General features: G+C 41.4%; 1 protein-coding gene across 17 annotated transcripts in view; it reads left to right on the top strand.

Moving 5' to 3' along the window:
* DLG1 (discs large MAGUK scaffold protein 1) overlaps window positions 1-16,085 on the top strand; it is a 274,204-nt gene that overhangs the window by 136,886 nt on the left and 121,233 nt on the right. For all 17 annotated transcript variants that reach the window (XM_070406507.1, XM_070406504.1, XM_070406506.1 and 14 more), the window contains one exon: window positions 6,226-6,279. In XM_070406507.1, the coding sequence (XP_070262608.1) occupies window positions 6,226-6,279 (54 nt within the window). The remainder of the gene's footprint in view (window positions 1-6,225; window positions 6,280-16,085) is intronic.

The raw sequence follows: 16,085 nt of genomic DNA, 5'->3' as shown, positions 1-16,085 counted from the left end.
TTGTGACAACATGGGGGTGGCCATCTTGTGTCGGCCATCTTGTGATGACGTGGGGGTGGCCATCTTGTGACGCAAGGGTGTGAGGGTCAATTTGCATATTGCCTCTTTATTATATAGGATTAGAGGCCCGGTGCACGAATTCGTGCACCAGTGGGGTCCTTCGACCTGACCTGTGGGATTGGGCTGAAACCAGCTCTCTGACATCCCCAGATTGTGAGAGGGCGCAGGCCAGACCGAGGGACCCCACCAGTGCACAATCAGGGCAAGGGAGGGATGAGGGAGGTTGGCCAACGGGGAGGGATCATGGGAGGGCTCGAGGACATGTCTAGCCCGTCTCGCTCTATCCTGTTGGCAGGACCCCAGCAGCAAGCTAACCTACCGGTCAGAGTGTCTGCCCCCTGGTGGTCAGTGCACGTCATAGTGAGAGGTTGAGCGGCCTTAGCATATCATTAGCATAGTACACTTTGATTGGTTGAACAGCCAACCGGTTGACTAAACACTTAGCATATTAGGCCTTTTATTATACAGGATTATCTACAGACCTTAATTGTATTTTGCCAGTTGTCCCAATAATGTTTTTTATAGGAAAACCAAAAACAGGTCCTTAGGTCAGTGCAATGCTACACATTAAAGTTAGTTTTCATGATCTTTTAGTCTTATGTATCCTAGAGTAGCTCCATAGTCTGTCTGTCTTTCATGAGTGTGGCATTTTATAAGAGAACAGCCTAGCTATTTTGTATAATATTCTTCAATTTGTGTTTGTTTGATAGTCATAATTAGATGGAGGTCATATATTTTTCCCAATTATTTTATTGTGATACAATACTCAATGTAAAATTTACCACTTTAATTATTTTTAAGTTTACAGTTTAGTTATATTATGTATATTCATATTATTATTAGGTCTGATTTATTTATTGTGTCTCTTAAGTTCAGTATAGTGCATATGGCTGGCTATCAGACCAGATATAGGGATGATGTATTTTTGTCTGCCAAGAGCATCTCCTCCTGATGAAAAAGGCTCCTCCCCCGCCCCCCCCCCCCCACATTTAAGCAATCGTATCCTATATAATCTATCTATACTAATAAAAGGGTAATATGCTAATTAGACCGGGTAGACAGGCCATCTTCCAGAGTTGAGGCAGAGGCCATTAGGGGCGATCAGGCCGGCAGGGGAGGGCAGTTTGGGGTGAGATCAGGCAGGCAGGGGAGGGCAGTTGGGGGCAAGATCAGGCCAGCGGGGAAGGGCAGTTGGGGGCAAACAGGCCGGCAGGGGAGGGCAGTTTGGGGTGAGATCAGGCAGGCAGGGGAGGGCAGTTGGGGGCAAGATCAGGCCAGCGGGGAAGGGCAGTTGGGGGCAAACAGGCCAGCAGGGGAGGGCAGTTGGGGGCAAGATCAGGCTGGCAGGGGAGGGCAGTTAGGGGTGATCAGGCAGGCAGGCAGAGGGGTTAGGGGCAGTCAGGCAGGCAGGCAGGTGAGCAGTTAGGAGCCAGGGGTCCCAGATTGCGAGAGGGATGTCCGATTGGAGAGGGTGCAGGCTGGGCTGAGGGGAACCTTCCCCCATCCCCCCCCTACCCCCCCCCCCCCGTGCATGAACCACTAGTTTAAATATAACTATTAAAATATTAATATCTTAAGTTATGTAAAAAACAAAAAGTGATGTTATAAACCAGTTACATTAATACGAGCTTCTATAATTGCTCTTGTATTTATTTTACGAAGATTTTACTTCTTCAAACACCATGATTTACTGTATGCTGTTGTTTCATTTCAACCTACGGTACTCCCTGTAGCATTTCTTTCAGGGATGGTCTAACTTCCTCAGTTTTTGTTTATCTGAGAATATCTTAATTCCTCCCTCACATTGAAAGGACAGTTTTTGCCAGATACAGTGGGGCCTTGACTTACGAGTTTAATTCGTTCCTCGACCGAGCTCATAACTCAAATTACTCGTATGTCAAATCAATTTTCACCATTACAATGAATTGAAATGCCATTAATCCGTTCCGGACACCCAAAAAACACCGCAATTGTTTTGTTAAATGTTTTTAAATAAGAAAAATGTATTTAAAAATAACGAATATTGTATAAAAACACAATACTGAACAATAGACTGTAGTGCAATAAACTTGTTTTATTAAATTTAATGTACAGCATTTACCTTGGAGATCAAATGACTTAAAGATGCTGATGGAGTTGGAGAAGAAAGACTGAACTGAATAACTGAATCTTATTTGCTGATTTTTGCCCTTTTCGCCACGCTTTCATCACTTTCATGTACAGGAGTTTTCGATAAAAACCTGTCCAATGAGATCTGTTCCATCCTCCCTTTCAGAATATTTCTGAAATGAGTTAGGCAAGTGTCATTAAATAGCTCCATCGCACACCCAGTTGCAATTTTTTCTGGGTGTTTCTTTTGAATAAAGTTTGAAAGTTTCTCCCACATTCCCAACATTTCCTTTATCTCACTTATAGAGATAACCTCCTCCTCCGTGTCATCTATTTCCTGCAAAACCTCCGTGTGCTGCTGCTTCTGTAACTCCTTTAGCTCCTGCGTTGTCAGTTCCTCAGAGTGCTCCTCGATGAGCTCGTTGATGTCACCTTCCTTTATATCCGTGCTCGCTGCCTCACCATGTCTGACAATGGAGTCAATGCCGGCCCTCTTTTTAAAATTTTCGAACCAGCCCCGACTGGCTTTAAACGGCTCGCCCGATGCCTCGTCCATTGAAGTGCCTGGGGTCTGCTGCAGCAAATCAGCATAAATAGCTCGTGCCTTCTCACAGACTATAGCCTTCGTCACGGTATCTCCTGCGAGCTGCTTCTCGTTAACCCCACAATTAGCAGCTTCTCCATATTTTCATGGATAGATGTCTGCTGTTTAGAAATTATTTTAACGCCCTTGGCTGGAGTTGTAGCCTGTATCGACTCCTTCTGCTTCAGTATGGTGCAGATCGTAGAAGTGCTACGCTCGTACTGCTTCGCCAAGTCGATTACACGCACACCTTGGTCATGTTTTTCGATAATTTCTTTCTTTAATTCAATGCACATCATCCGCTTCTTCTTCCCTGCACTGTCCTTCGCACTTACTTTCTTCAGATCCATGGTTGAAAAAATGAAGTTTTGCAAAATAACTGCAAGCACAAATGCGAACACAACACTGATGCTTCAACTAAGAGCTAACCGCTTAAAGTGAATGAGTGAGACACGTGATGCTGGGCTGATGTTGTGGCGTTCACTGTGACATTCGCTGCACCAACTAGTGGTGGGGTATCTGAAGCTGGCTCGTAACCCGAATTTTAGCTCGCAACTCAAAGCAAAAAATCGGCAGAGAGACGGCTCATATCTCGAAAAACTCGTTAGTCGGGACACTCGTAAGTCAAGGCCCCACTGTATAGGGTTCTTGGTTGCCTTTTTTTTTTTAGCTCTGAATATATCAGCCCACTGCCTTCTGACCTTCAGAGTTTCTAATGAGAAAGCTGTTGATAATCTTATAGAGGATCTTTTGTCTGCAAGTTACTTCTTCCTTGCTGCTTTCAAAATTGTCTTTGTATTCCAAGTTTGACTTAATGTGTCTTTGTGTGAATCTCTTTGAGTTCATCCTACCTTGAGTTTGTTGAGCTTCTTGGATGTTTATATTCAGGTCTATTATCAGATTTGGAAATGTTTTGCCCATTATTTCTTCATATTTTTTTCTCTGCTCTTTGATCTCTCTCTTCTCTTGGGACTCACACTATGGGTATGTTGGTCTGCTTAATAGTGGCCCACAGGCCTATTAAATGCTGGTCGCTCTTCTTTAGTGTTTTCTTTCTGTTCTCAGACATAATTTTTATTATTTTAAATCCACCAATTCTTTCTTCTGCCTAATCAAATCTGTCTTTGAGTTGCTCTAGTGAATTTTTCATTTCAATTATTTTACTTTTCAGCTCCAGAATTTCCTTTTGACTTCTCTTTATGTTTTCTTTCATATATTTTTGTTTTCATTTTGTTCATACATCATTTTCTTGTCTTTGTTCTCCTTATCTTTTAAGTTCTTAGAACATCTTTAAGGGTTGCAGGTTCGAGTCCCAGTCAAGGGCACATACCTGAATTATCAGTTCACTCTCCAGCCTATGTAGGAATTTGTGTAGGAAGCAAACAGTTGATGTATCTCACATTGATGCCTCTCTGCCCCCCCACCCTCTCTTCCTCCCTCTCCTCCCTTCTTCCCTTCCACTCTCTCTAAAAATCAATGGAAAAAATATCCTCAGTATGAGGATTAACAACAAATAGCTGAGTGCTTGATTCAATGTAGTTTTTCTTGCTTTACTTTTTATTATGAAAATTTTCCAAAATACTCAAATGTAGAGAGAATAGAATAGTGAACTCCCTTGTATACTCATCACCACCTACAGTAATCATCAACTGGTATATTCTTTTATATCATCTATAGCCCCTCCCACTTCTAACCTCTCATGGTTTTATTTTGAAGTAAATGTAACACTGTTCGGTCGTAATGGTCGCTTAGGCTTTTATATATATATATAGATAAAGTATTCCCTACACATTTTAAACCTGTTGCTTCATGTACTCCAAATGCATACTTTATAATTATTTATCTATGACTGTGTTGTCTTTAAGCATCTTATCATATGATCGTCTATAGTTAGTACTTTGCTTGCAATAATGTAAAACATTTGAAGTCTGAATATTTACTTTTTAGAAAAGCCCGTACACTTGGAAGAAAGTGGTTATTTTGTATATAATGCTTGTTTCATACAGCTTTTATGTATAATTCTTTATTAATTGGATTAGAACTATTAATACTTATAAACATTCCTAACAGTTGTTTAAAGGATAGTCATCTTTTTTTTAAAATATATTTCTTTATTGATTCAGAGAGAGGAAGGGAGAGGGAGAGAGAGATAGAAACATCAATGATGAGAGAGAATCCTTGATCAGCTGCCTCCTGCACACCCCCTACTGGGGATCGAGCCTGCAACCCAGGCATGTGCCGGAAATGAACCTGGGACCCTTCAGTCCGCAGGCTGACGCTCTATCCACTGAGCCAAACAGATACAGAGGCAGAGCAACATCAAACAGGCTGTCAAACTACAGCAGGAACTCCGGGGAGGGTTGTGGGGAGGGGGGTAAGAGATCAACTGAAGGACTTGTATGCATGCATATAAGCATAACCAATGGAGACAAGACACTGGGGGGTAAAGGGAGGACAGGGGAAGGTCAAGGGGAGAAAAAAAAAGGAGACATATGTAATACTCTTTGTAATACGTTAAGCAATAAAACAAAATAAAAAATAATATTGAAAAAAAAAGATAGTCATCTTTTTTTTCTACGAAAATGTCATTTGATTTGTTCCTTCTATACTTCCATATATGTAAAAGAATGGTAATTTTGAGGGAAATCACATCAGTTTTCTGGTATGTTTCTGATATGTTCTGATGTGTTTTTCATTTGGCATAAATTACACTTTATTCATTAAATTTCATTTCACCCATATAATAATTACTTTGAACTTAACCAGAAAACCAAACTTTTTCAATCCAAACTTAATTAGATGTATTTCTGTTTTTTGCTTGTTTTTTATTTGTTTGTGGTGTTTTTGTCTATTTGCTTTTGTGTGTGTGTGTGTGTGTGTGTTGTTTGGATTAAAAAGTTTTGTAATTGTTGTGTGAGTGGTCTAGAATAACAGTTGGAAAGCAATAATTGGGGCTGAACATAACTGGGGCTTTTACATTACCGTTCTGGTTCCAGTTTTCTAAAAGTATGTGATTGATTTCTTTGTGTGGTAGACATTTTTCATGTTCAAACACAATTCATTGTGAGAAAGAATTTTTTTCTTTCTGGGTGATAAAGTCATTGAAATCTTCATGGAATCCTTGAGAACAGAAAAGCTAATGACTTCTAAGCAATTCAGGGAGAATAGTTTATTATACTGAAGAATACTTGTGGGTTTTTTGATGAGGCTGGTGAACTTGTTTGCAAACCTTAAGAAATTATCTGTTTGAGCAGAAATAATTTATTTCCCAAAAGAAAATCTATTTTAACCGCTTATACCTATTTTCATTTGTTGCTGGAAACTGGGTACATTGTTTAACATATGCAAAGCTCATATAAAACTATAATTGAAGAAATAACAAATCTGTCATACGCTTCTAATATTTGTGAACATTAATATTTAATGTGTTCAATTTTCCTGTTAAGCTAACACATTATAATTCTTTCTTTAAGGCAAATCCTCCTCCAGTACTGGTCAACACAGATAGTTTGGAAACGTCGACTTATGTAAGTTCCAACTCATCCCCACATCAAATAATTCTGCTTTCCCTGTTCCGTTTTCTTTAGAGATGAAGATGACAGCATTACTTTCTCTTACATAGTTTACTTATAATATTCTATCACTGATCTACAGTTGTGAAAGTAAATGAAGCCATACTGTCCTTTTTTGGTTGTTTCTTTTCCTCATACTTATGCAAAGCAGAAATGTTGAAATTTATGGTTTTATTTTTAAATTAAAATGATTAACTTTCACCAAAGGCTATTTCTGATCAGTGGTCACTAACACAATGCCATTCAGAGTCATTTTAGAAGTTTAATTGAATAACTAAATATTTAGTAACCAGGTTTATGTGTGTATTCATATATTAAAATAGTTATAACTATATAACTTTAAGTTTATTGCTACTTTTCTCTAAATTTACTTAGTTAAAAAGCCCTGTTTCCCTTAAAGATAATTAGCCAGAACATCAGAATCTGATCTAACATTTTTCACCCCAAAGGAAAATATCTTTGGAGATGTTTAAGTAGAAGTAGTACCTGTGCGTTTTTAAAATCAAATGACACATAATTTCATAAGCTGTAAAAATCCTTTCCTCTTACTTTTGAACCGTAGTTTATTTCAGGCTATACTTTAAAACATTCTATTTGGCTTTATTTTTTTGTATTCATATGAATATGGATGTATCAGATAACGGGATTTGGGAAAAACCTCAAGTAATATTGAAAATAAACAGACATGCTCTTCTATACTTTTTTTAGTCAATGTTATCTTTCACATTGATGTAGAGTACTTAAGCAGAATTTTGTTTGTACATTTGTCAATATTTTCTTCTTCACATTTCTTTCTTCTTCACTTGTTCTCTTTGTTGACTTATGTTTTGCTTATGGGCTAAGTCAGTGATTAAATATTTTTTATTTTTAAAACCCTTTCAACTGAAAGATTAATATAAAATAACAGAGAAAACAATATCAACAAAGAAAATACATATGCATTTTAGGGGAAATGTCAACAAATTAAAAGCAAATAAGCATACTGAGCAGCCAAAAGTTATATGATTTCCAGTTTGTATGACATAGCATTTAAAAAAATATTTTTCTTGCTAAGCAAGGTATGTTGAGAGTCTCCAAGAACACTCACTACTCATTTTGGGAGATTCACTGATTCACAAGACTCAGCATAAGATTTAGTACAGCTATGTAGTAAGTTGGGCTCTGCATGTCAAGTTATAAGACAGTATGTCTAGAACAGTGATTCTCAACCTTCTGGCCCTTTAAATACAGTTCCTCATGTTGTGAGCCAACCATAAAATTATTCTTGTTGCTACTTCATTGCTGTAATGAATCGTAATGTAAATATCTGATATGCAAGATGGTCTTAGGTGACCCCTGTGAAAGGGTCGTTCGGCCGCCAAAGGGGTCGCAACCCACAGGTTGAGAACCACTGGTCTAGCGGATCCCATGTTTAGATTTCCTTATACTTTCTTCCTCCATGAGGTGTCACACAGAACACTCTTTTCCCTAGCAATAAAAGTACAGCACTATATGTGAAGTGTTTCCGCCCTGGGAAACTCATTGTGGACTCAGTGCAAAGTTTTTTATTGCAGATTGGTCACCTAGGCACCCTCTGTCCAGCACATATCAAATTTCCAGGCTCCCAGAACGGGAAAGCAGGTATTCAGCATAAAATGTATTGTCTCTATAAACTCTAGCCATAGTAAATTATTACCCTTTCAGTTATGGAATGGTGTGAACACACCCAAAATTAATTTCCCAAATACCTGCTAAGACCCTTCTAGAGATAGCAGCCGTAGGTCTGGTATGTTAACCCTTTTCTGGACATAAAGAAATAAGATAAATTCTAATTCCTCAAGCAAGATTTGCCAGAGTGTGCTACTTTATCATTCTTAAAGAACACAGTGTTCTCTATAGCTCTTGCTTATGTAGGCAAAAAACATGTGTTTTGTTTGGGTAAAACAACCTTAAGCTTTTAAGAAACAGGTATTTAATCCTGAAATTTAAAATGTATTACAAAATGGTTTTAAACTTATTTGTTATTCCTTTGTTAATTCCTTGATCACTTAATACTAGCTATATATTGATGAATAAAAGTAAGAAAAATTATGGCTGCTACCTTAGAACCATAACTTTTCTTGTCTATAGTCACTACACTTCCCTAAATTAAGTAATTAATTGAACAGGTAATGCATGTACATTGTGCAAAATTCAAAAGATACCAAAAGATATCTGGTGAAAAGTAATTCTTTCTTCCACCCCTGCTTCCAATCTTCCAGTTCACCTGGACTAAGGCAGAAAGTGTTAGTAGTATCATTTATATCCTTCTATAAACATTCTCTGCAAATGCATGCATATATGTGTTATTTCTATACTTTTACCAGGTAAAACCAATGCCCTTCTGATAATTTTTGTATAGATATTTTGTATATATATGTGAGTATAAAATCAGAACATACTCATATGCGTAGATTGCTCAAAGAGTATGTCAATTTTTAGATTTGATCATTATTGAGAAATTGCACTTCATAGAGTTCTATCCATTTATACTTCAACAAAAAGTACCTGTTTTTGCTTCATATTGTCACAAGCACAATGTGTTAATAAACTTTTATAGCTTTTGTTAACATGTTTAGAATGTATTAACTCATTGGTTTAATTTGCATTTCTATCTAAAGATCACCTTTTTCTACCTTTTCACCTTAAAAAAATATATGTTGAGATATTCACATACCACAAAATCTACCTTTTTAAAGTGTATAACTCAGTGGTTTTTAGGTTATTCCAATATTGTACTATCACCACCACTTTCTAATTCCAGAACATTTTACCACCCTATAAAGAAACCCTGTGCTCATTAGCAATGACTCCCCACTCTGCTCTTCCCTCAGTCCCTGATAACCACTAATCTACTTTCTGTCCCTATGGACTTGTCTATTCTGGGCCATTCGTATCAATAGAATCATATAGTATGTAGCCTTTGTGCCTGGCTTCTTTGACTCAAATAGTGTTTTCAGGGTTCATCCATCTTACAGTATATATCAGAACTTTCTTTCTTTTCGTGGCTAAATAATATTCCATTATATGTATATACCACATTTGGTTTATTCTTTCTTGTGTTGAATTTTTTTTTAAATATATTTTATCTTTTACAGAGAGGGAGGGAGAGGGAGGGAGAGGGATAGAGAGTTAAAAACATCAATGAGAGAGAAACATCTATCAGCTGCCTCCTGCACACCCCCTACTGGCGATGTGTCCGCAACTAAGTAAGGTACATGCCCTTGACCAGAATCGAACCTGGGACCTTTCAGTCCGCAGGCCGATGCTCTATTCACTGAGCCAAACTGGTTACGGCACTTGTGTTGAATTTGAGACGCTGCTTTCATTTCCCAGTGGTGGAATTGCTGCATCGTATGATAATTATATATTTAGGGTTTTGAGGAACCACCTGTCTTCCATACCAGTTTCACCATTTACATTCCCACCAGCATTATATGAGGGTTTCAGTTTCTCCACATATCACCAATCTTATTATTCTTCATCAACAATGTTTTGGACTTTATTATAGGCTTCCTAGTGGGTATGAAATGATACCGCATTGTAGCTTTGATTTTCATATACTTGATGACCAATGTTAAGCATCTTTTCATGTGCTTATTGGATATTTTTATATCTTCTTTGGAGGAATGTCTATTCAGATTCTTTACCCATTTTTAATTGAATTATAGTCTTTTATTAGTAAATTGTAAGAGCTCTGTATACTAAATCTAAGTCCTTTATCAGATATATAATTGCACAGATTTTCTCCTGTGGATTGTCTTTTCACATTTCATAAATCCTTTGAAGCACAAACTTCATATCTGTATATTCACCTATTCATATACCAGTATATGAGTGTGTGTGTGTATGTGTGTGTGTATATACACACACACATACACACACACATACACACACACACACACTAGAGGCCTGGCGCAAAAAAATTTGTGCCTCAGCTCAGCCTGTGCCCTTTCGCAGTCTGGGACCCCTCAGGGGATGTCCACCTGCTGGCTTAGGCCCGATCCCATGAGGGATCGGGCCTAAGCTGGCAGTCAGACATACCTCTGGCAGCCTGGGAACCTTGGGGGATGTCCACTTGCCAGCAGGAGTAGGCCTAAGCTGCAGTCAGACATCCTTAGCACTGCTGAGGAGGCGGGAGAGGCTCCCGCCACCACTGCTGTGCTGGCAACCATCAGCCTGGCTTGTGGCTGAGCAGAGCTCCCCCTGTGGGAGCGCACTGACCACCAGGGGACATCTCCTGCATTGAGCGTCTGCCCCGTGGTGGTCAGTGTGTGTTATAGTGATCAGTCGTTCCCAGTCATTCTGCTCTTAGGGTCAATTTGCATATTACCCTTTTATTATATAGGACTAGAGGCCCGGTGCACAAAAATTTGTGCACTCGGGGGGGGGGGGGCGGAATCCCTCAGCCTGGCCTGTGCTCTCTCGCAGTCTGGGACCCCTTGAGAGATAACCACCTGCTGGCTTAGGCCTGCTCCCGGGTGGCAGAGGGCAGGCCCAATCCCTAGGTGCAGCCCCTGTTCAGGCTCAGAGCAGGGCCAATTGGGGAGTTGGGGCGCCGCCGCCTGTCATGCACAGAGCAGGGCAGATCGGGAGGTTGCGATGCCACCCCTAATCATGCTCAGAGTAGAGCCGATTGGGGGGTTGGGGCACCGCCCTCTGTCACACTCAAGGCAGGGTCAATGGGGAGGTTGCGGCGCCACCCCCTGTCATGCACAGAGCAGGGCCAATCAGGGGGTTGGGGCGCTGCCCCCTGTCACGCACAGAGCAGGGCCGATCAGGGGGTTGGGGCGCTGCCCCCTGTCACAGAGCAGGGCCCATCAGGGGGTTGGGGCACTGCCCCCTGTCACAGAGTAGGGCCCATCAGGGGGTTGAGGAGCTCCCCCTGTCACGCACAGAGTAGGGTCGATAGGGGAGTTGGGGCACCGCCCCCTGTCACACACAGAGCAGGGCGGATCAGGGGGTTGGGGCGCCGCCCTCTATCACCCACAGAGCAGGGCAGGGCCAATGGGGAGGTTATGGCTCTACCCCGTCACACACAGAGCAGGGCCCGTGGGGGGGGTTGGGGCGCCGCACCCTGTCACACACAGAGCAGGGCTGATCAGGGGGTTGGGGAGCTCCCCCCTATCAGGCACAGAGCTGGGCTGATCAGGGGGTTGGGGCGCCTTCCCCTGTCACAAACAGAGCAGGGCGGATAGGGAGGTTGTGGCCCCGCCCCTTGTCACACACAGAGCCACAGGGGGATCAGGGGGTTTGGGCACTGCCCCCTGTCACGCTGATCCCGGTGTCGGGAGGCCTCGCGGCTCCGCTGATCCCAGTGCTGGGAGGCATATTACCCTTTTACTATATAGGATAGAGGCCTGGTGCATGGGTGGGGGCCGGCTGGTTTGCCCTGAAGGGTGTGCTGGATCATGGTTGGGGGTCCCCACTGGGGTGCCTGGCTAGTCTGGGTGAGGGGCTGAGGGCCGTTTTCAGGCTGGCGGGTGACTGAAGCTCCCAACCTGTCCTTTTTTTTTTTTTTTTTTTTTTATTCTGGACCAGCTTTAGCTCTGAGGCTTGGCTCCAGCTCTGAGGCCTCGGCTGCTGAAAGCAGGTATCTGGTTTGTTTGGGTTCTGTAATCGAAACACTCTTTCAACTCCAGCTCTGAGATCCCAGCTGGCTGAAAGCAGGCTTCTGGGATTTTGTTTAGCTTCTGTATTTGTAACAGTGTTTCAAACTGCAAGCTCAGAGGCCGACAGCCGCAGGCGGGGAACGTTGGCTTCCTCCGTCACTGAAGCAAGCAAACCTCCTGTTAGCTTCAATCTGCCTGGCTGCCGGCCGCCATCTTGGCTGGCAGTTAATTTGCATATCGCCCTGATTAGCCAATGGGAAAGGTAGCGGAGGTACGGCTAATTGCCATGTTTCTCTATTTTCAGATAGGATAGAGGCCTGGTGCACAGGTGGGGGTCATCTGGTTTGCCCTGAAGGGTGTCCCGGGTGAGGGTGGGGGTCCCGCTGAGGTGCCTGGCCAGCCTGGGTGAGAGGCTGAGGGCCGTTTTCAGGCTGGCCACACCCCCTTCAGGGTGGGGGTCCCTGCTGGAGTGCCTGGCCATCCTGGGTGAGGGGCTGATGGCTGTTTGCAGGATGGCCACACCCCCTTCGGGGTGGGGGGGTCCCGCTGGGGTGCCTGGCCAGTCTGGGTGAGGGGCTGAGGGCCATTTTCAGGCTGGCCATACCCCCTTCACGGTGGGGGTCCCCACTGAGGTGCCTGGCCAGCCTGGGTGAGTGGCTGATGGCTATCTGCAGTCTGGTCAAGCCCCCCAGCGGGGACCCTCACCCCATGAGGGTGTGGCCAGCCTGGGTGAGGGGCTGATGGCCGATTTCAGGCTGGCCTCACCCCCTGGGAACCCAAGCTCCCAGCCTCTCCTTTTTTACTTCTTTTTTGTTTTCTGGGATTTATTTATCTTCTATAATTGAAACTTTGTAGCCTTGAGTGGAGCCCAGGTCCAGCCAGGGCAGGCGGGAAGCTTGGCTTCCTCCATCGCGGGGGGCACCCAAGCCTCCTGCTCGCTCCAGCTCCATGGCCCGCCATTTTTTGTGATGGAGTGACGGTTAATTTGCATATTACTCTTTTATTAGATAGAGAAATATATAAAATAAACTTGCTTAATTAGACCTGCTTTCTGATGTAGCTAAACTTTTTCCAGCCCAGTGAAGCACCCCAACTTCTCTTTTAGGTAACTGTCAGCAACACAGCAATAAATACCAACTCAAAGCAGATTATTATTGTAGATCATGCAGGGAGAGCAAAGAGTGAAATATTTAACTGCAACAGTGTTTGACTATATTCTGTGCAGTGAGAATACCTGAAGTCATTTTCAAGGCCCACCATTTCTTACTTCTTTTCAGTCAGGTCAAGTTTCTAAATCTCTATTTTCCGGCTAATGAAAAGAAAATAGGATTCCACCAAGTCTCCTATCTACCTACTCCAGGACTTCTGTGAGAATCAAATGAGATGAAGCACAGGAAAACACTTCACAGACATTTGGTTAAAGTAAAAAATGTTTGCAGCTGGCTATAAAGCAAGTCGTGTTCCTGGGCTGAAGAAACTCCAAGGAAGCTAGTTGCTAGGGAGAAGAAGCCAGGTATTGCTATGTGATGTCATTACCCGGTGCCCACAGCGACCATTTTCGGGCTGAGCTGGGCTGTGGGCCGCATTTTGTGCCCTGGGGTCTCGGCAGCATTGGCTGAGATTTGGTGGGCTGTTGCTCCATTGTGGTGGTGGGGCCTGTGTCCACTTGGGGGAAACCAAGTCTTGCTTTGTTGGCACCAGGTCTGCAGTGCAGTTGCGTTATAAAATAGCCAGTGTGCATCATGGCATCTCCTGCATTGAGCGTCTGCTCCCTGGTGGTCAGTGTGCATCATAGCAACTGGTTGGAAGGATACTTAGCATATTAGCCTTTTATTCATATAGATTCTTATGCCAGTACCATGTATTCTCGATTACAGTAACTTTGTAGTAAGTTTTCAGGTTAAAAGGTGTAAGTCCTCCAATTTTTTGTTTGTTTTGGTTATTTTGGTTTCTTTGCATTTCCATATGAATTTTAAGATCATCTTATCAATTTCTGCGCACATCAAAAAGGTAACTGGAATTCTGATAGGGATTGTGTAGAATCCCTAGGTAAATTTGGGGACTTTTGCCATCTTATCAATATTATGTCTTCCAATCCATTAACACAAAATATCTTTTTTATTCATTTACATCTTTCATTTTGTTCAATAATATTTTGTAATTTTCATTGTACTAGTGTTAACACTTCTTTTGTTAAATTTATTCCTAAGCATTTTCTTCTTTTAATTCTATTATAAATGGGATTGTTTTCTTCGTTGTACTTACGGATTTTTTTTCGATTGCTTGATATGGCAGTATAATGGATTTTCAGGTATTGATCTGTCCTAACTTACTGAACTCATTTATTAGCTCTAAGTTTTTTATGTGTGGATTCCTTTTGATTTTCAACATCAGGTCATGTCATCTGCAAATAGAGATGGTTTTACTTCTTTTTAGTCAGAATGCCTTTTAATTATTTTTCTTGCCTAATTGCTCTGGCTATAACCTCCATTTTAATCTATATATATAAAATGCTAATATGCTAAGTGTCCAACCATTCCACCGGTAGCTATGACACACACCACCAGGGGGCAGATGCTCAACACAGGCATGGAAACATGGAACAGACTGATGAATCTCAGAGGGAAGGGTGGAGTGGGGAGGAGGGGAAGAGATTAACCAAAGATCTTATATGCATACTAGAGGCCCGGTGCATGGATTTCGCCTGCCCTGCGGGGATCGGGCTGAAACCAGCTCTCCGACATCCCCTGAGGGGTCCCAGATTGCGAGAGGGTGTAGGCCCCACCTGGCCTCTGGTGTTTAATAAAAGTGGCAAGAGCAAACATCCTTGTTTTGTTTCTGATCCTTGGGAGGAAGCTTTTAGTTTTTTACCATTATGTATGATGTATTATACTTAGTTTTAACTATTAATTGATATTATAATTTCATTGGCCTTGGGTTAATTTTCTCTTCATGCATTCCTGTTCTTTCCTTAAATAGTAAAACTGTTAAGGAAAAGCAGAATTAAAGACAATTGGTTCCAGTAATGAGACGGAAATGGTTTGTTGAAATCATTCCCTTCTGTTCCTATGTCTTTATAATTCCTTAAGACAGACTGTGAGCAATGAATTAGGAAAATTTATTCAGTTCAACTTTGATAGCTTTCTTATATACTAAAAGCTTCTGTTTCTTCATATGTAGCATAATTGATAATAAAATCAAAATGGCTATTCATTATTTAAGAAAAACGTGTAAGTAAATTATTTGGGGGTTAATACTTTATATTTAGTTAATTTTTCATTAGGAAGAACATTTTCTTCCCAGTACATTTTTATTTTTAGACTTTTACCTTGTGTTGGTATAGACTTTGGGGTTTTTAATTACCTGAGATTATGCATTAATATGAATCATGATTCATATGAATATTAATAGATAAAATCTTGAATTTTAATATATTACTCTATAGTTAAGGTGTTACTAAATTGAATCAAAACAACAGGAAACAATTAGGCTTTTAAAAAAATCTTCTTTTGGCCCTGTATGGTTGGCTCATTGGTTAAAGCATCAGCCCTTGGACTGAGGGGTCGTGGGTTCAGTTCCCAGTCAAGGGCATGTACCTTTGTTGTAGGCTTAATTCCTGGCCCCAGACTGGGGTGCGTATGGGAGGCAACCAATCGATATGACTCTCTCACATCAATCTCTCTCTCTCTTTCTGTCCCCCTCTCTCCTTCTCCCCTCTTCTCTCCCCTCCACTCTCTCAAAAAAGTAAATAGAAAAAATATCCTTGGGTGAGGTTTTTTAAAAAAAGTCTTCTTTGAACAAGTGTTATACCAATTACGTAATAGGATTTGTCTGAACTGTTTGGATATATTAGTATAGCTTATTAGAAAATTAAAATCTTTGGGCCAAGGGGACTGAGTATATCTGTGTTATAAATTATCCTCTGCTTCCTTATGTCACTTATATACCTATAATTAAAGCAAATTATATTAAAAAGAAAAAATTATACAACTTAAAAGTTAAACAATTACTTTTTTTTTTCTTGAGATGGGGGAAGAGGGGAAGGAAAGAGGGAGGAGATCGAAACAATTACTTGTTAATTCAGTTTGTTCATTAAATTCCACATATGAGTGAAATCATATGGTATTTGTC

This window comes from Myotis yumanensis, unplaced genomic scaffold, assembly GCF_028538775.1.
Source record: "Myotis yumanensis isolate MYYU_CA2020_CCGP unplaced genomic scaffold, mMyoYum1.0.hap1 SCAF_2, whole genome shotgun sequence".
NCBI classification, from domain to species: domain Eukaryota; kingdom Metazoa; phylum Chordata; class Mammalia; order Chiroptera; family Vespertilionidae; genus Myotis; species Myotis yumanensis.
The sequence above is the reverse complement of the archived record's forward strand: the minus strand, read 5'-3'. Positions and strand labels throughout refer to the sequence as shown.